The sequence below is a fragment of the Benincasa hispida genome, chromosome 1 (genome assembly GCF_027475165.1).
Source record: "Benincasa hispida cultivar pf3 chromosome 1, pf3_genome.v1.1, whole genome shotgun sequence".
NCBI lineage: Eukaryota > Viridiplantae > Streptophyta > Magnoliopsida > Cucurbitales > Cucurbitaceae > Benincasa > Benincasa hispida.
This window is the reverse complement of record NC_143478.1, coordinates 38886474-38907590: the sequence shown is the minus strand read 5'-3', so window position 1 is coordinate 38907590 and position 21117 is coordinate 38886474. Positions and strand designations below refer to the sequence as shown.

At 34.3% G+C, this 21117-nt stretch overlaps 1 protein-coding gene and 1 pseudogene across 1 annotated transcript; both read right to left on the bottom strand.

Moving 5' to 3' along the window:
• Nucleotides 1–4161: 4161 nt before the first annotated feature.
• Nucleotides 4162–5559, bottom strand: LOC120069370 (polygalacturonase inhibitor-like). Its single transcript, XM_039021141.2, has one exon. It carries the CDS (start codon nt 5258–5260, stop codon nt 4244–4246), a length of 1017 nt encoding a protein of 338 aa, XP_038877069.1. The 5' UTR covers nt 5261–5559; the 3' UTR covers nt 4162–4243.
• Nucleotides 5560–6850: 1291 nt separating this feature from the next.
• On the bottom strand, nt 6851–18090 carry LOC120077084 (cytochrome P450 93A3-like; annotated as a pseudogene).
• Nucleotides 18091–21117: the final 3027 nt, after the last annotated feature.

Genomic DNA, 21117 nt, shown 5'->3' with positions numbered 1-21117 from the left:
TTCCTCCATGAAACACACATATTTCCCACTTTCTTCAGCAAATTGAAAATGTCAAGGTTACTGAACTTGAGGACCTACATGTCAGTAATGTATAAAACACTCCTTTTTTTTGCTAATGAATGAGAGGTTGGTTGCTGGAAAAAAGTTATCTACATAAAGCTTGTCATCATCTAAAAACCCATTTTTTTCCTTCACAAATTCACTCCAACTTGGAGTTTCACCACTCAAATTCAAGGCTAAGAATAATAGAGAAGATCTCTTGGTGGCTCACTATTGAATTGGAGCTGGAATCACGTGAAGACTTGAAATTGGGAGAATTCATCAAAGGTATGTAGTTTAGAAATCCTCTTCTGAAGTTTCTATTTAAGCATGCTTTTAGAACTCAAATTAAATATAATTAGAGTGCTTATTGATTTTGATTGCTTCCGTTGCATGCTAGTATATCCTAACATGATTGTCACACAGATTTCCTTGGAGCAGAACGTTGCTGATCCATTTACAAAGGCGCTCACAACTCAAGTTTTTTAGGGTCAACTAGAGAGCATGAGTCTACAAGATATCAGTCACTTAATCTAGGGCAAGTGGGAATTGTTATTGAGTATATTGTATGGCCTAGTTTATTGTATTGTATTTGATACTATACATCCCATTTTTTATATTTGATACTTTATACTCCACTTATTCATTGTATTGTATTTGATACGGTACATCCACTCATTTTAGGATAAGTGGGAGATTGTTGGAGTTAATATCCTAAATCGAGTGTATCTTGTAGTTTGTAAAGATAAATTATATATCTAATAAAATAGGAGGTATTTTATTAACATTTAGACTGTATTACTTCAAGAAAATAAACTAAGATCTAAGATTATTTTATAAAACTTAAACATGTATGTAAAGGCATACAGGTGGATCATGTTTAAGTAATAACTTAAATGGTTTGTAGCAGGATAAGGTGGACACCTTATCCTGGTGACACTACGAATACGACTTGTTTTGTAGATGTTAAAATTGTTGTGAATTGCTATAAATGATCTGATCCTGATCGTTCATGTGGAGACATGCACGCAGGGGTATTATATACAAAGAGTTTGTATAAGACCGAACCACAAAATGAATAGTCTCTCTATATAACACCATTACTAGAAGAGACTTACATTTTACTAGGATGACCATAGGTAACTTGACCTTAATCCTAAGTGAGTTGTGAACTCCTGTCTATGAGGGCAATCCTTTGATTTGTTGATTTGTATGAGTGAGAGTGACCTTGTTAGCCAACTCAACATGTCTACCATTTTGGGGACTTGTTTGAGTAGGGAGCTGGGAACACAACTACACAAGATGAAATTCATTCATTTCTCGACCTTAGGGAAAGTAGATAATTGATAAATTGCTTCCTTAATAGCTGATTTTGGGTCTTAAACATTGAGGCCTCAACTTCTCGCTGGCCCAAAAGGTGTTAATCTATAGTTGGACTATAAATTGTTTGTTCATTAAAGGGATCAATGGTATTTAAGGAGTTGGATGTAACTATAGGGGTAAAATGGTATTTTGAACTAGCTATAGTTATGAGCAATTTGTGAAGACTTGACTCACTGTTGATTGGTTATATCTGTGGACACATAAATAAATCTACAGTGCGAAGAGTGTAGCTATCGGTCTTTAGTGGAGTGACCGGTAGTTAACGAAAATTGATTAATTTAATTAAAGAGTTTAATTAATTAATTTTATATCATTGGAGCTTCTAATCTATAGGTCCATAAGGCCCCCTTGTTAGGTCACTAAAGGATATATAAGATGAATGGTTTGAATTGTTCAAATCAATTGCATATTAATGAGATTGATATAATATGATTAATTATATATGTGATCTAAAATTAAGAGAGAAAATATTTGAATAAGATTCAAATATTAAGAGATGTATACATATAAATATGTGACAATTATATGTTGATTAATTCTATATTAAATATGATTTAATATAGTCGTTTAATTGATTAATTAATGGTTAATTAATTAATTAATTAATTTTTTAGAAGTATAGATAAATAAACATGTGATGTTTATTTATTTATTAATTAATTGTATATATTGAATTTGATTTAATATATATGGTTATTTAACTATTGAACTAATTAATTAAATAAAAATTATTTAATTAAATTAGAACTAGAGTAGGAATAGGAAAGACTAGGAGAAGGGGGTCACCCCTCCTCCCTATAAGTAGGTCTTCATGATCCATGTTTGTAACACAGTTGAATTGGGAATTCTGAATCCTAGTCTCCTACTATTTCTTTCAAAATTTCTCTTCTTTTCTCTACTACTTCTTCTTCCTTTTCCAAGTATTGGAAACCACACATCCAATTCTTGAGATCCTAGAAAATGACAAGGCTTCACTTAAGGTAGTGTCCCTTGATCATTGAAGAGACATTCCGAAAAAGACGCGAAGGGAATCATAAAGAATTTAGGAATCTACGAAGGTAAGGTTCAACTCTTCCCTCTTTTCTTCTCTTAAATGCATGTTAATCTTGATTGTTTATCCATTATATTATTATTTTTATACCATATTTTGTTTGTGTAAAATCGAAAACAAAATTGCAAGGTGATCACACGCTTTCGCTTGAATATTATTCACTGTTATGTTTTAATTGGCTTCTTCTTCATGGTTTTAAGAATTTATTTTATCTGACATGATCCCAGTGTTATTATATTTCATATGACAATGAATTAATGTTTCTTTTTTACCATTAGTTGTGTTAACTATAATAGAATTTAGGAATTAAAAAAACAAAAGAAAACAAGTAGATTTTTTAATAAATTACAATTTTAATCCTGGTTGTCAAAAGAGTGAAAATTTAGCCCCATAATTTTAAAAGTTAGATTTTAGTCCTTGGATGTTTATAAAATCTCATGAAGTTAAATACTTGGCTTGGTTGACTTGGACTTGATCAAGGTTTGAAATATCGATATTGACGGAAATATCGATGAGAATATCGATATTAATAGAAATTTTGGAAAAAATGGAAATTGATGAAAATTGATTAAAATTATTATAATTAGTTAATGAAAACTTTGACTGACCGTTAGACTATAATTTACCATTTTTAATCACAATTTCTTTAAAATAAGACAATATAATCTATTGTAAATATTTGTGCGAGATCATAAATTTTAAAAAAAAATTGAAAATAATTACAAAATAATATAAAGTTTAGGAATATTTTGAGGTGAAATGATGTGAAGATTTAATGAAAAATTTGAATGAGGTTAAAAATAAATACATGTTATTTTTTTGTGGTTTTTTCAAACTCAACTTCTTTAGAAATGAAAGCTTTTGGTTGAAAATAAAGCTATTTTTTTTATAAAAAAAATAGAAATTAGAAAAAGTAACACATAAAGAAGGCTTAATCGTTTGTAGAAACTAACATTGACTCGTGAAATTATAGAATTATGTGTAATCAATATCACAAAATTAAAAAACTTAACTAAGCTAACGTAGTTAATTCAAAAAATTTAATTTTTTTTTTAAATCTAAAAATTTCGTCAAAATCATGAAAAACAAGATTTTCCCAATCAAAATTTTGAGGTCATCGAAAGCTCGAAAATTTTAAACCATGCATGGAATCAGCTCCAACCTAGACTCACATGTAATGTTTGTCCATATCATTTTTTATTAAATAATTTCTTTTAATAGATGGACCCTTTAACCTATTCTTGAAACTCAACCACGGATCAATTTAAAATATTAGAGACTAAATTTACTCTACTTTAAAACTCAAATACCAAATATGTATTTTACTTTTAAACTTCACTTAGTATTGGAACTAGTCTTCTAATAAGCTCCGTGAAAAAAGAAAATTACTTAAAATCCGGCACAAAATTCAACGAGCTAACTTTATTTTATCCTCAAGGTTGAAAACAAAAGAAAAAACAAAAAGTGAAGATAATCTTGTAACCATTTTATTTTATTTTTAAAAATTAAATTTATTCATTTCTCATTATTTATTATATTGACATATTTTTTAATGATTGAATTTTTAATAAAATTTTAAAAATAAAAATTATTTTTTTTAACTTTTTAAAATTAATTTATTTTTTTAAACTATTAATATAAAGTATATAACGAAGCAATGAATTCGAAGGAGAAGTAAACTCTATAAATTAAAAATCATTATCAAATGATATCGATATATTTAAAATTGAGAAATTGGCTATAAGCACGTGTCGGATACGCCATTTTCCATCATTTGCAGGGACCAAGCGGTGCCCCACACAAACACTTATTATGAAAATAAGAATACAAATCAAAGCTCTGCAAAGCCCCACCCACCGGAATCTGACCACAAAGCCGATTATAACTAACGTTCAAATACTGCAAATTCAATTCCGTCATCGCCGGCGGCAAACCTCCAAACACTTTATTATGATTAAGATCCAACGAAGTCAAACTCTGATTAAACACCACCTCCGACAAGTTAAACTCCAACAAATTCCTCGACAAATCAAGAATCTGGATCATCTTGTCGGCGCCGAAGAACATAAACGCATCGCCTTCGAGTTTGTTGCGGGAGAAATCGATGGAAGGGAAGTTTAATCTCGACAAAGAAGAAGGGATTTTCCCAGAAAGTTGATTGTGTGAAAGAATCAAAGACGGGGGTTGTTCACCAGTGAAGTAGCCGAAGGAATCAGGGATTTGTCCTGTTAATTGGTTCCGATCTAATCGGAGACCGCCGAGATTAGGGAGTTGCGAGAGGGAATTTGGGATTTTTCCGGTGAGTTTGTTGAATGAGAGGGTAAGAACGAAGAGATTTTTGAGAGTGCTGAGAAAATCAGGAATTTCGCCGGAGAGACTGTTCCAGCTGAGGTCGAGGAATCTGAGGTTTTGGAGTTTGGCTATGGTCGGTTGGATGGGGCCGGTGAGATTTGGGAGCTTGTGGAGCATGAGGGTTTGTAGAAATGGAAGGTCGCCGACTTCCGGCGGGATTTGGCCGGTGAGACGGTCGTCGGCAAAGATGGTGAGGGAGATGATCCGGTGGGTTGTCCGATCACATTTGACACAATACCAATGGCAGCAGTCTGTTTGCGGGTCCCATGAGGTGAGGATGTAGGGATCGTTGAAGGCTTTTTTGATATTGAGAAGGGCTTTTTTGTCATTTGGGTTGCAGAGCTCTGCATAAGAAATGGTAATGAAGAGGAAGAAGAAGAAGAAGAAGAAGAAGAAGAGGAGGAGGCATGGGAGTTTGTGGAGATCAGAAGCCATGGATTTGAGTGAGTAATGGTAGAAAGATTTGGGTTTGGATTTATAAAGGTGAATGTGGGGAAGGCTTTGTGTGTGAATGTGCAGTGTTTTTTGAGTGCAAGAGAGATAGCTCAATGATTAGCTCATCTCATAGGGAAGATATGTAGTGAAGGTAGATAGACTTCAAAAGTCAAACAATAGAGATGGTTGGTTTGGAATTGGCTTTCTTTTCTCAAGAACAATGATTTGTAATTACCGTATTTTCCTCTTTTTTATTACATAAATAATTTTTTTTAATAAATTATATATTTTCAAAAAAGAAAAAATATGAATGCAATCTGACTACACCTAAGTTTTTTTCCCTTTTTTAATAGGGTAGGGAGATATTATCATCATTCATGAGTTTGGCACTACAATTAGATATATTGTTAAAAAAGTGAAATTCTCTAATGGACCGTTTGGATCGCAGATATTGTTTCATAGATTTAGATATTAAACATAATTAATGTGTGTGTTTAGATGTGCAAGATAATTAATGTCTGAAAGTTAAATATTTGTATTCAATTTAGTAATTTGTATATATGAACTAAAAATAAATAATTACTTAATTAAATGTAAGAGATCAATTATATTTAATACTAATTAATTTATTGTTATGTTAATTAATTAAATTAATAGGATAAAAAATAAATAATTTTTTTAATTAAATATAATTAAATTGATTACTAAAAATAATTAAATTAACAAAAAAAATTAATTAGAATATTGATAATTAATAATAATAATTTATATTACATAATTAAGATAATATAAAATATTAGTGACAAAGGTATTAATTGAAATTTATTAAGTCTAAATAATATATTTATATTTTATAATTAATTAAAATTAATAGTAATGAATACTTGATATTAATTTATTAATTAATTAAACTATATTTTTACGGTTCATCTCCCATACATAAAAATCTCATACTTTTGCAGTATTAAAAAATCAATATCAAATGGATTTTAAAGTCCTCCGAATATAATATCCTGGGTTTTAAAAAGTGGAATTCTGTACAAACAGCAATATTAAATGTGTGTCTGAAATCCATGGGAAAACCTTTGAAACAAACGGGGCCTAACAAACAAGGATATTAAGAAGATGTTGGGCTATTATAACTCACTCAATATTAGAACTTTTCATTATAATAGTTGAAGTTTCCAATTATTCTAACCTATACATAAGTATTGTAAAACTATTTGAAAACTTTCATTGTATATAGTATTTCACAAGTTTTGTCATGGAATTTCATACAAATGCTTAGGACTTGTTTGGGACGTTGAGTTCATTATCATAACCCGTGGTTACTATAGTATGTGTTTAGGCATGAAATTGATTTAGGTATATCTATATACACACACATTGGATAGTATTTAATATTGCCAACGTGTATATATAGCTCAGTTGATTAAGACATATAAGAAATTAAAATACATACAGTTTATGATAACTCATTCTACTAAAGCTAAAGTCATAAACATAGAAGCTGTATATTTAGTAAAATATATTTATTCTAACGATTACCTCTATTTCTCAAACACACTTCTGAACTTTGATAATATGGCTTTAAAATGGAATTAGACAAGGCTTTAGAACACAAACCAAAGGGTGTGCCCTAGGAAGTGTAAGACCATGCTCTTCTTCCATATCAACTTCCCCATTTCCTCCCTTAACCTTCCAATCAAAGCATTGAACCATACAACCCAAAGTAGTTTGAACCATTAACAAAGCAAGAGTGGTTCCTGGAAAACTTCTCCCACACCCAAATGGCAACAGCTGAAAATTCTGTTCTCTGAAATCACCATTACTCACACTTCCTTGTTTGTCCATAAATCTTTCTGGCTCAAACTCAAGAGGATTTTCCCAATGATTTGGGTCTCTCCCAATGGCCCAAACATTCACATAAACTTGAGTTTTTGGGGCAATCTCATAACCATTTATTGTGCAACTCTCACTTGATTCCCTCACTATCAATGGGCTTGAATGAAGCCTTAATGTCTCTTTTACTATTGCTAGGAGATAAGGAAGATTGGCAATGTCTGATTCCTTAATGGTTTTATTCTTTCCTACAACTCTATGGATTTCTTCTCTTGCTGTCTCCAATATGTTTGGATGGTTTATTAGCTCTACCAATGCCCATTCTATTGTTATTGTTGATTTGTCTGTCCCTGCTGTCAAAATGATTCAAATTAGCAATCACAAATCCTTTTGAATAGATTTATTTGTTCAACCTAAGTTAAAAGAGATGTTTGGAGTGTTGAGTTGGTTATTATAATATCTTATCATCCGTTCTTATCTCCTAGGTTCTGCCTCTGGTCTTTCAAAAAAAAAAAAAAAAAAAAAAAATCTCCTATGCTGATTGGATTCTCATGGTCTATATTCTAGTCTCTCAATACCTCTTCATCTTCTTTTTCTCTATAATCCAAAATAGAGAAAAGAAGTTAAGTAATGTTGCAAGGATTGAATTGGATCTAAAAATTAAGAACTATGAAATTGAATTTTTTTATTGACTCTTAGTTTTTCTTAACTTTTGATCTCCAAAGAGATTTATGACAAAACTCAGAACCAAAACAAGGAAATAACTTAGAGCTATGGAAAGTTTTCAACTGATTATTGTACATGAACAACAAGAACACCTAAAAGAGAGAAAAAGAAAAGAAGGGGAGAGACAAAGGGAAAGAGATGAACAAAAGTAAAATAAAATTAAAAATTGCGACATCAGGTAAATTTTGTTACCTCAACATGCCACTTCATTTTCTCCTTAGTCAACTAAAGATGAAATTAATCTTAGAGACCATTTTTCAAACCAAGTGTTTGTTTTGAATCTTCAGAGATCAAATAGACACTAATTTCAAATCTTAGGAACCAAAAGTGTAATTTGCTCTAATTTGAGTTCCAAAGAACTATAATACCTCACTCTATCCACTCCAAAAAAATTATATTGTAGAAGGACAATGATTAAGTGCAATCTCATGCAGCATTTTCTTATACATAATAGAAAAATATAAAAATAAGCAATTTAAAAAGAAAATTGTCACATGATAGATTTTAATTAGATATTGGCAAAATATCAAGCAAATCCTTCGCTTTCCCATCACCACTATTCTCTTCAAGCTCCTTTATCATTCTCTCCATCATCTCGTCAAACCTCTCATGAACTTCCTTAAGCCTCTTCCCAAGCCTTTGCAAGTCCAAATTCTTACAGAACCAAATATAATCTGAAACATTAAGGAGATGTTTGATAAATAGGTATGAGTTATTGAGTTGGGTGGGTATTTATTACCCATGTTTGTTAAGCCCATAAAGAAAATCTATGGATTATTAAAACTCCTTTTTTTATCCACTCAAAACTCTCATTTTTTATCCCCTCAAAATTAGGATATAAATATTGTTGTTTTGGGAGATCGAGGCTAGAAGTCGAGGATTGAGGATTCGATTAATGTAGAGGTCGAACGTTGAAAACTCAATAAACAAAGAAAAACTTGGAAATAATATGTATATTAGGGTTGTCGAAGGTTGAAATTTCGACATACATAGGTCAAACATTAATCGAACGTTGAGAACTCGACAAACAAAGAAAAACTTGGAAACAATATGTATAAAAGGTTGTCGAAGGTTGAAGTTTCGACATACATAAGTCGAAACTTCAACCCTCGACAAGTCAAATCTCGCTAATTTTGTGATGAGGATCTCGCTCTAGAAGGAAATCTCGCTAATTTTGTGATGAGGATCTCACTCTAGAAGGGAATCTCGCTAGAAATGTGGGCTGAATCTCGCTGGTAAGGTGAGCATCGCTAGGAAGACAGTTTGTTAAAGAAATGCTTGATCTCGCTCATGAGGAGGATCTCGCTCATGAAGATATCAAAGGAATAAATCGGAGCTGTCTGAGTTTTCATCAACAAAGACGGCATTGCTAGCGAGATACTCATCCTGAGTGAATTTACCCTCATAAGCGAGATCAAACATTTTGTAATCATTCTTTTTTTAGTATTTCTATTTACTTGACTTTACTATTTGTATTTACTTGACTTTACTACCAACGTGGCTGCTACTTACTTTCAATTAACATTCAAATTAATTCCACTCTTTAATTAATGAGGTTAAATTAATTTCACTCTTTAATAAATGCACCCAACTCTCTCCAACAACCACTTCTTTCTCCAATGCACCCAACCCTCTCCAATAACCACTTCTTTCTCCCTGACTTCCCACTCATACTTTTTATATTTCCACTGTCTTTCTCCACTATGGGTGTTAAACCTTAAAAAATGTATACTTTTGTTAGTTACTCTTTAGTTCAATTTATTTTTTTTGTTGGTTACTCCTTAGTTCAATTTATTTTATTTTATTTCTAATCTAACTATCATTATTTTGTGTTTCTTGTAGGGTCCAAACTAATTACACAAATCATTCCTAATTAGTTTGAGGAGGTTTGTTATTTTGAGGTTTAGAGTATCTCATTTTTTTAGGACTTATTTTTTTTTTTTAATGGAAATATGTTATTTGTTCATTGTTGATCACATTTTTTAGGAATACTAGTTCACAAATTTTTTTATTAATGGTTGGCGATATTATATTTTTTGTCTGATACTTCTCAAATTTTTGATGAATTATGGGTGAAATAGTATTGTTATGTATTTTTTTTTTTTATCTAATAATACGTTCATTTCAATTCTTTTTTTTTTTCCAACTTCAATAAGAACATGTTCTATACATTTTTGTGTGTTGTTATCAAGCTAGTTTCAGGATTAATTTTAGTATGTCTTACCATCGTTTCACAATCAAAATTGAAATTTTTTTGAAATTATGTAATTGTTATGAAACGATGTATTAATATTATAAGTAATGTTTAATTTTTGAAAAATATAGTTTCTAATCGGTGACATAAGAATTAAAAAACTATGGCACACCAATATTCATACAATCGGTTCACCAAGTTTTGAAAGTATAGAAAACTGCATATTTTTTCTATATACATTGTCTTAACACATCTTTCGATGAAAATTTGTTGTCCTAGAAACTAGGAGTATGACAAGTTTTTAGAAGCTAATACAAATTGTTCATAAACCAATCTAGGGAAAAAAAATAAGAAGAATAAGAAAAGAGAAAAAAAAAAAAAAAAAACTCACTAGGCCCTTAAAAAGACTTAACTAAAATACCCTCAACCCTATCCTTAGGAAAAAAAACCTACTAAGCCCTTGAAAACATGTATTTTTAGATTATTATAGGTACATTGGGAAATAACACCATAAATTTAATACTTCTCAAATTTTTGATGAATTATTGGTGAAATAGTACTGTAATTTTTTTTATCTAATAATACGTTCATTTCAATTCTTTTTTTTCCAGCTTCAATAAGAACGTATTCTATACTTTTTTGTGTGTTATTATCAAGCTAGTTTTAGGATTAATTTTAGTATGTCTTACTATCGTTTCACAATCAAAATTGAAATTTTTTTAAATTATGTAATTGTAATGAAACGATGGTTTTAATATTATAACCAATGTTTAATTTTGAAAAATATAGTTTCTAATCGGTGACATAAGAATTAAAAAAAATATTGCACACCACACCAAGTTTTGAAAGTATGGAAAATGCATATTTTTTTCTATATACATCGTTTTAACAGGAAAATGCATATTTTTTTCTATATACATCGTTTTAACACATCTTTCAGTGAAAATTTGTTATCCTAGGAACTAGGAGTATGACAAATTTTTAGAAGCTAATACAAATTGTTCATAAACTAATCCAGGGAAAAAAATAAGAAGAATAAGAAAGAGAGAAAAAAAAAAAAAAACCCCACTAGGCCCTTAAAAAGACTTAACTAAAATACCCTCAATCCTATCCTTAGGAAAAAACCCACTAAGCCCTTGAAAACATGTATTTCTATATCATTATAGGTATATTGGGAAATAACACCATAAATCTAAACTATAACCCAATATGCCCAATATCAACGCTTGACATCGTTTTCTATTCTTTCTTAATCATGAAATATAATCCGCCATATACCTTACCCTTTCAAGAATAACTTGTGTATCCCTTTCCCTATAAAGATGGATACTGTTGAAGACCTCTTTTCGATCATGAGAATTATTTCGCACTCTCAAATACAGTTGTTCATAACACTAACCACGTAATTGAACAACTACCGAAGGATAGAGAGACAACCAACATATGCTAGGCACTGCATTAGGTAGTTGGCCTTTCTTTGCCTAATTTATGAGAATGACTTGGCATGTCGTGAAAGCACCCGAATGGATAGACGTACCTTTACGATTCTATGTAATATGCTACGGTCGGCTGTTTGTTTGGAACCAACAAGATGTATGGACGTCGAAGAGATGGTTGTGATATTCCTACACATTCTTGCACACAATGTCAAGAATTGAGTGGTATGCAGAAACTTTTCGAGGTCTGGTGAGACAATTTCGAGATATTTCAACGCAACTCTTAGGGCAGTCTTACAACTTCACACTGTTTTGTTAAGAAAAATAGAACCAATCACAAATACATGCACCGATGGAAGATGGAAGTGGTTTCAGGTACAAAAAGTACTCAGTTTTTTTATATGAATACGTCATAAATATACATGCAACGATAGATTTTTTTTTTTAATTCATTCTGATCATTTGAGAGAAACAGAATTATCTAGATGCGCTAGACGGCACATACATTAAAGTGAATGTTAATGTCGTCGATCGACCTCGATATAGGACGAGAAAGGGAGAGATTGCCATAAACGTTCTTGCGGCGTGTGATCAAAATGAGGAGTTCGTCTTCGTTTTTCCAGGGTGGGAAGGGTCTGCAGTCAATTCAAGGGTTCTTAGGAATGCGATTTCGCGACCGTATGGATTAAGGGTTCCAAAGAGTATTATAATAACCGTATACGTTATTTAAACATGCGTACATGCCACAACACATGTGCATGACATTTTGAAACGTGTACAGGATACTATTACCTATGTGATGCTGGATACCCCAACGCTGAAGGATTCTTGGCACCATACAGAGGGGAACGATGCCATCTCTCCGATTGGCGTGGAGCAGGAAACGCACCGACAACTACAAGAGAATTTTTCAACATGAAACATTCTTCAGCAAGGAACGTTATCGAGCGAGCGTTTGGGTTGCTAAAGGGGCGGTGGGCTATTCTTAGGGAAAAATCATTCTACCAAATACAAGTCTAATGTCGAACAATAACTGCATGTTGCCTTATTCACAACTTGATCACAAGGGAGATGGGAATCGATGCAATGCTTGACATGCCCAATGAGGAGAATTCTGCATCAATTGGTCTTGATGGGGATCATATTGAATTTGTTGAATCATCGGAGGAATGGACCAAGTTCAGGGATGACTTAGCAGTCGAAATGTTTACTCAATGGCAAAGAGCCTGATTATTCAATGTTCATTGCTTACTTTTCTTTTACTACTAAATGGAATTTAATTATGGAACATTCCAACTATGTCGTGAAAATGTTTTATGCCAAGACTCTGTGTGAACAAGTTAAATTGGAACATATAATTTCAGCAGTTTATCCTTTGTTTATGCATGTGTTTAATTTATAGCATCTTTTCATTCAACAAACGTATGCATGCAGCATAATGGCAGGTAATGGTAAGAGGTCTAAACACGTATGGTCGAAGGTGGAGGACGCTAAGTTGGTGGAAGCTCTATTGTATTTGGTGGAGACCGGTTGGAGGCCCGACAATGGGACGTTTCGACCAGGATACCTACAACACTTGGAGCGATTCTGCATGAGAAAGTTCCCAGGTGCGCACTGAATCAGCACACCATTGAGTGCAAGATGAAGAGTCTGAAGAAGCAATACAACGTAGTATCAGAGATGTTAAGTCAGTCGTGGTTCGGCTGGAACGAGAAGTTCAAATGTGTCCAAGTCGAGAGGGATATTTTCGATATTTGGGTTTGTGTAAGATTCTAGAAAAAAAAATGTACGGGTACGTGTTATAATATAAATATTAATAATGTGTATGTGTATCAATGTAGAGTCATCCCAATGCGAAGGGGATGTGGAACAAGCCATTCCCACATTACGATGACCTCTCCACCGTATTTGGGAAAGACAAAGCAGTAGGGCAATCAAGTGAGGACCCTTACGTGATGGCGACGAATGCATTCAGAAAGTTTGAAGATGAGATTTGACTTGGATCACAAGACTGTCACACACCTAAGGTTCACCAGACAGAATCACCATTAAATCAAGATGAAATAGATGAAGAGCCAGTAGAGCAATCTACAGGTAGAGCGAGTGCACCTGCCGAGTCATCTCGAGGCAGTAAGAGGAAGAGGTCATCATTCCAAACGGAAATGATCGACATCATGAGATCGACTGTTGAAATGCAGAGCATACACATGGGTAGACTTACATCGTGGCAAAAGGAAAAGTATGAGCTGGAGTTCGGGCATCGGAAGGAAGTAGTAAATGCCATATACAACATTGATGGCCTGGATGAGGATGATCAGGTCACCCTTATTGACCTCCTTGTCACAGACATTCAGAAGACAGATTGTTTCCTTGCAGTACCAGAACACGCACGGAAGAGGTATTGCCTCCGTCTACTAGGAAGAAACATGTAGACTGACCACACCCCTATATTTTGTTTATAGTTCTTTTGGATAATAGAAAATGGATAATGGACTGTCATGTCAAAAAGAATGATAACTTTTGCATACGTCATGACATGTAATTTTTGTGTTTGTATTATAACACGGATATTATAAGTATCGAAAAGAACATATATTTTGTGAATTTTTTTTTTTTGAAACGACCACATGTTCGGTCGGTTCATATTATTTTTGTGATCTTATGAAAAATGTTATTGTACTATATTACATTCTCACCATCATAATCAAATGAAAGGTAATTATCCTATGTACAATTTTAATTCCAAATATATTATCCATATTATATAAAAATAAACTATGATATATGAAATAATAAGGTTAAGTTAGCAAGATTCAATATATATACATACAATATACCAATTAGTAATTGGGATAATTACCTTCAATATATATACAAACATTCAATATATATACATACAATATACAATATACCAATTAATTGAGCAGCAATATGAAATATATTTTGTTAGTATGTTTTACCGATTGAAGAGAACTAGAATTATTATAGTTTTTGAAAAGAATATATGAAAAATAATCTATTATGTTCTACAAATTGAGAAAAATTTGAGATTGTCTAGTTTATGTCATAAATGATTTGAGAAAATACGTGTATATTTGAAAATTAATCAACAATAGTAAAGCATAAAACTAAAAAATAAAAAAATAAAATAAAAAACAAACATAAAAAAATAGAACTAATCTCATTCACAAAAAACTGCATCAGATCCCCAACTCAACTCAACTCGACTCTGCACAACAAATACAGACAATAATTATCAACTCAACTCAACTCTGCAAACAGAACAGACAATTTAATCCCCAGATAATTTAACTTTCCAAATAATAATTACCAACCCAACTCAACTAAACTCTTTACTTTTATCACACACCAAACACACCCTAAAAGTCCCTGAAAGAACAGCTATATCCTTCACCTATTTCCTTATCCCCTCAACCTCTTCTTCTTCCTCAGCACATCTTTTCCCCAATGTCATTCTAGATTTCACATTGTTTCTCAACCTCATCAACTCTCCTCCAACATCAACTTCTTTCCCCTCCGCCACCTTCGACTGCAATGACCGTAGAAACTGCCGCTTCTCGTCCTCTCTCATAGAGCGGAGGTTGTCGAGCGTTCTACCACCGAGAAGCTCCTACATACAAAGCTTCTTCATGAATTTCCAATAAGGTCCATACAGAGCAAAGGAGAAATCAGCTGACCCATAGGTTAAATAGTCGACTGCTGACAAATGGGGTCTATTTGAGAAGGAAGATTCATGAGTTTTGAAGACTTGTTTCGTTGTTTCGAGTGACGAAACTACAACGCAAGTGGACCGATCCTAAATGGAGATGCATTAAGGGTCCGTGGCGGGTCGAGAACTTGTGGAAAGCTTTGCGGGGCAACGGATCGAGGAGATGGAGATGGCCGATGATAGGGAGAGCAAAAGGGCTTGGAGGAAGATGAGAGTTACGTTATGTTTGTTTTTGGCAAAGATTAAGCGAATTGTGAAGGTGGAAACTAACCATATGAGGCAAAAAATTATGTAGCTTTGGAAATCCGCCATTAATGAACGACTCAAATGAAGGTCGATGAATTCAATATAGTTTTATATGGGAAGATGTGAATGAAAGGAGACGATTTTGATGCTTGTGATTTACATCATTTTAACCGGCAAGTAGTATTGTTTATTGTGATTGTTTCTAACTTGTATTTTTATTTTTATTTGTTTGTTGTATTTAATGGGATATTGGTAATGGCCAAAAGGCCTGTAAAGTGTCATTCTCTTTTTTTGAAAAGTAATGCTTAGGGCTAGTTTTGTCATGAATGAATTTGGACCTATCGAAATAGGCAAAAAATCAAGGAAAGATAAGAGGAGATAAATACAAAATAAAGTGGACTTGGTTCAAATAAGTTTAATTGTGTGTTTGGAATACATTTTCAAGTATTTAATTTTAAAACTAAGTTGTTTTAGAAGAAATTGAAGTGTTTGACAATCACTCAAAATAGTTTTTTCAAGTGTATTTTAATAAGTTTTTATAAAAAATGTTTAAATAAAAATGAGTTTTTTGAAAAACACTTTTTTTTCTTAAGTCAATCTATACGAGCCAAGTATCAGCAAATCATTTATCTAATTAGATCTAATCCTATATATGATAAGGAAACATCCATCTAATCCAATTCTAAAATGAAAATGTAAATTTTATCACATTCTTTCTATAAATAGATACTTCATACGAGGTATCTTGAATTGGACGTAGATCTTGATCATGGGACATAGATCTTGATCATGATCTGCGATCTAGATCTTAAACTTCTGACTTTTTCTCTATTCTACAACTTTGATCTCTGACTTTAGCATATGAGTCTTTTTTTTTTTGGCATGTCATCTCTTCCTTAAATTATAAATTTATTGTTGTTGTCATGTAGAGTTTAGGTGCACTTCTCTTTAGTCAAAGTTTCGCTCAGGTTTCTAACCCAATACGTCATAAATATTCAGTTGTGTAGGTGTCAAAATGCCTACCAAGTTTCAATCTTTTTCATAAAACAATCAATAGAGTGGCTTTCTAACATCATATATGTCACAAAAATATATTTTTGTAATGATCAAAGGCATGAAAATTTTCATTCTTTATTAAAAAATAAATTCGAGTGGCTTGTTTCTAACACCATATGTTGCAAAGTTTTATTCTTTGTTTGATTAATAATGCCAACACTACAACAAATACTTCTTTTTATAGCTTTTGAAGATAACTTTGTCTAAAATTAACTATTAAAGTTGGGAAAAAAAGGTGGAACAGGGGAAATTTTTTGTGGGGAAGGCACGAAAAAATGTTAAGCTTTTGGGGGGAGGTAGAAAAATTCCATTGTTCAAATGCCTCCCTCAATTTTCTGTGGTTTTTACACTTCTCCCTTATCATCTTCTCTCTATACCTAAACAGTGTTCCCCTCTTCTTCTTCTCTTACTTCTTTCTTCTCCATGAATTTATAGATTTCTTTTGTTGAGCCATCAGCCACTTTATCCCAGAAGACGATGACTCAAAGTTCAGATGGAGTAAATCGGTCGCTCTCTCCCTATTGAAATCCTTTTAAAATATGGTATGAGATAAAGCTGAATATGAAGAGATTTTGATTTTGAGAGCCTTTTCAACTTCCTTATTTTCTCCTTTTGTATTTAATCAATAATTGATAGCTACAACCCTATTTACTTTTATACACTCATTGCCCTATAATATGGTTACATAATAATACAAAAAGAATAAAGAATATCACATTTGGCGTAGTTTGATTGGTGGAGAGAAAACAAATTCTCAATAGAATGGTAGTGACTCACTTCTCTTTTCTTCTACCTTTCCTTTTCCTTTTTCATTTTTATTTTCTGCTCTAACATCCCCCCTCAAGCTGGAGGGTACTTCAAGTACTCCCAGTTTGGACCGTAATGTATAGAAGTGTGAGTTGTTGAGTGGTTTAGTGAGGTAATCAGCTAGTTGGTCTACCGAAGGTACATATCGAATAGTGATGTCGTCTTTTAAAACATGGTTCCGGACAAAGTGAAGATCAATTTCTACATGTTTAGTTCTAGAGTGAAACACCGGGTTGGCAGCTAAGGTACCTGCCCCTAGATTATTGTACCATATGGTCGGTCGAGTTCTTGACTGTAATCCCATCTCACTGAGTAGTTGTTGAAGCCAGAGGACTTCAGATGTAGCATGAGCGAGTGCCCTGTATTCAGATTTTGTACTCAACCGTGCAACCACCGTGTGCTTCCTCGAAGACCATGATACAATGTTGTTTCCTACAAAGGTACAATAGGCAGCCACTAATTTTCTATCATCGAGATTGGATGCCCAATCAACATCAGAGTAGGCAGAGACATTTAGATTTGGGCTTTGTTGGAAGTAAAGACCATAGTGTTTTGTGCCACTTATGTAATGAAGGACTCTCTTAGCTGCCTGCCAATGGACATCAGTTGGAGTTTGAAGAAATTGACTTAGTTAGTCGACAGCATAGGTGATGTCCGGCCGTTTATGAGTTAAGTACTGAAGAGCGTCGATGGTGCTGCGATATACGTAAGGTTCCGAGAGGGGCTGTCCATTAGTCTTTGATAGTTTCCTGCTTTGCACACTTAGCGAGGGCATTAGTTTCACATCCGTCATTTTAAGTTTATGCAGTAGGTCATCCACATACTTCGATTGGTTGATCAGTAGGCCGGAGTCTAAATAGTGAACTTGTATTCCCAAAAAATATCAAAGTTGTCCTAAGTTCTTGAGTGCAAACTGAATATCAAGAGTTTCTATAAGTTGCTCTGCTAACTGAGAGTTGTTACCTATGATAATGACGTCGTCGACATAGACAAGTAGGAATATAATAGATCCCTTCGTGCGGTAGATGAACAAGGATGTATCCGATTGGGACTGATAAAATCCCCATTTTGTGAGGACGGAGCTGAGAGTTGTATTCCAGGCTCGTGGTGTTTGTTTCAGGCCATAGATAGTTTTTTCTAGTTTGCAGACATGGTTCGGGTACTGAGAGCTGACATACCTGGGTGGTTAACACATATAGACATCCTCGGCGAGTTTTCCATTTAAGAATGCATTGTTGAAGTCAAGTTGCCTTAGGGTCTAGCCATGTGACATAGCAACACTAATGACTACTCAGATTGTGGAAGACTTCACGACCGAGCTGAATGTCTCGAAGAAGTCTACTTCATGATGTTGATGAAAGGCCTTTGCAACTAGTCGAGCCTTGTATCTCTGTATTGAGCCATCCATGTTCCTTTTGAGTCGAAATATCCACTTGTTCCCAACTATATTGTGAGACGAAGATGGGGGAGTGTCTAGGTCTTGTTCTTCATGAGAGCCGTGTATTCCTCATCCATTGCCTTCTTCCTTTGAGGAGTTGCAAGTGCAGTTGTGATTCTTGTGGGCTCTGTTTGGGACCAATCAGTGCTTTTGCTTGTTATCCAGGCTTTGGGTTTAAATATGCTAGCTTTGGCTCTTGTTACTATAGGGTGAGTGGGAACAGGTGAAGGGCGAGAGGAGATGGTAGGCTTTGGCAGGGTGGTAGAGGTTGAAACAGGTGAAGGGCGAGAGGAGATGGTAGGCTTTGGCAGGGTGGTAGAGGTTGAATTATCAGTAGGATGTGATATATGTGGTATAGTGGGATTGTCATGTCGAACTGGGTTGGTTTGAGTCAAGGGCACCGGTGAGGGATGGGTGGGGCTCTCCGTCGGGGAGAGATTTAGGTTGTGGTGGGATGCATAGCCTGGTGAAGATGTTTGGTTTGTGGTGTTTGGAGCATAGTCGGGAGCATATGGTGGTGTTGGATTTACTTGTAGGAATGACTGTGACTGAGGTCGGTTATTGAGTATGGGTTGAAGGCTCGGGATTAAAGACTCAGCTATGGGAGGGGTTATCGCCTAGACGATCGTGTTGGACGATGGAATGTCAGTGATCATGGGGTTCTTCGCTATGGTGATTGTTCTGTGCGATGAGATTTCGCCGATTTGTCTAGTTGATGGACTCTCTGCGATCATTGTGTCTTTGGCCTGGGCAATCGTTCTAAACGACGGAGACTGAGCGATCGCGTTGTCTTTTGTCTGGGAAATCATTCTAGACGATGGGCGCTGAACAATCGCATTATTTGTCACCTCAGCGATCATTCTAAACGATGGAGGTTGAACGATCATGTTATCTGTCGTCTGGGCGATCGTGCTAAATGATGGAGGTTTAGCAATCATTTTGTCTGTCGTCTGGGCGATCGTGGTGCACGTGAGGATGCAAAAGGGAAGTCATTCTTATTAAATTTCACATGTCTGCTGGTGTAAATTCGGCTCGATGGACTAAGGCATCTGTACCCCTTGTGATATGAGCTGGGACCAATATACACACATTTCTCTGAGTGTAATTTGAATTTTTTTACTATGGTATGGCCTTAGGTAAGAGTAGCAAGCACATCTGAATGTCCTGACACTGAAAAAAATCAAGGTTAGAACCAAACAGCACAGTGACGGGCGACTTACCTTGTAGCACTGTGGTAGGCATTCCATTTATGAGATAAGCTGCTGTTGAGAATGCCTTCTACCAAAAGGACAGAGGCATGGATGCCTGTGCAAGTAGCGTGAGTCCGGTTTCGATGATATGTCAATGCTTGCGCTCAGCTCTGCCGTTTTGTGCAGAGGTATAGGGGCATGATTTTCTTATTAAGATGCCTTTGGACTCACAGAGGTGATGTATTCTGTCATACTCTTTACCATTATCTGATTGAAGCATTTTGGTCCCATATTTGAATTGAGTTTGGATTAATTGAGTAAAGTGATTGAACGCTGCCAATGTCTCACTTTTCTGTTTCATAGGGTATATCCACACATATCGACTGTGACCATCCAAGAATAGTATGTAGTATCGATATCCATCAGTAGATTCAATAAGGGCTGGTCCTCATACATCTGTATGTATTAAGTCAAACTTGTTAGATGCTCGAGATTGAGAGTTAGGAAATGGTAAGGCACTTGCTTTTCCTAATTGGCATGAATCACAAAATTCATTTCCTTCATTCGATTTGACTGGTAAATTACATTCTCTAATAACATAATCTAGTATTTTAATTGACTCAACCAAATTTATCCTAATTTCTGAAAGAACTAGAGCAGTCGGGTTGTTATACAGAGCATTCCCTCTTCTCTTTGTGTTGTTTTTTAGTACTTCAGTCCCTTATAAATGGTATAATCCTCTGTCAAGCTCCCCTTTCAGCAATGTTTTGCCCGTAGCCTTGTCCTTAATGACACAATAGTCAGTGTGAAATTCAACAACCACAACATTATCATGAGCAAACTTGGATATGCTAATCAAATTCTTTGCTATATTAGGCACACATAGGACATCATTTAGTATAAACTCATTTCTTCCATCAGATAAACATGACTGACCAGTGTGAGATATATGTAGTTTTTCACCATTACCTACAATGACCAGTTCATTACCTCCATACTCGGTTGGGTTGTTGATGTTGTTATAATCAAGAGTGACATGATTAGTAGCTCTACTGTCAATGTACCAATTTAGATCAACTATTGTTTCTGGTGTAGCCATGAAGAGGTTGGAGGGCTATGAGGATGTGAACATAGCAGCAGCATTGTTGTTGGGGCCAACTGACTCGTGATTTCTTCTGCCTTGTCCATTGTT

Coding starts and splice junctions, on each gene's coding strand:
- LOC120069370 (XM_039021141.2), bottom strand. CDS start 5,260: ATGGCTTCTGATCTCCACAAACTCCCATGCCTCCTCCTCTTCTTCTTC.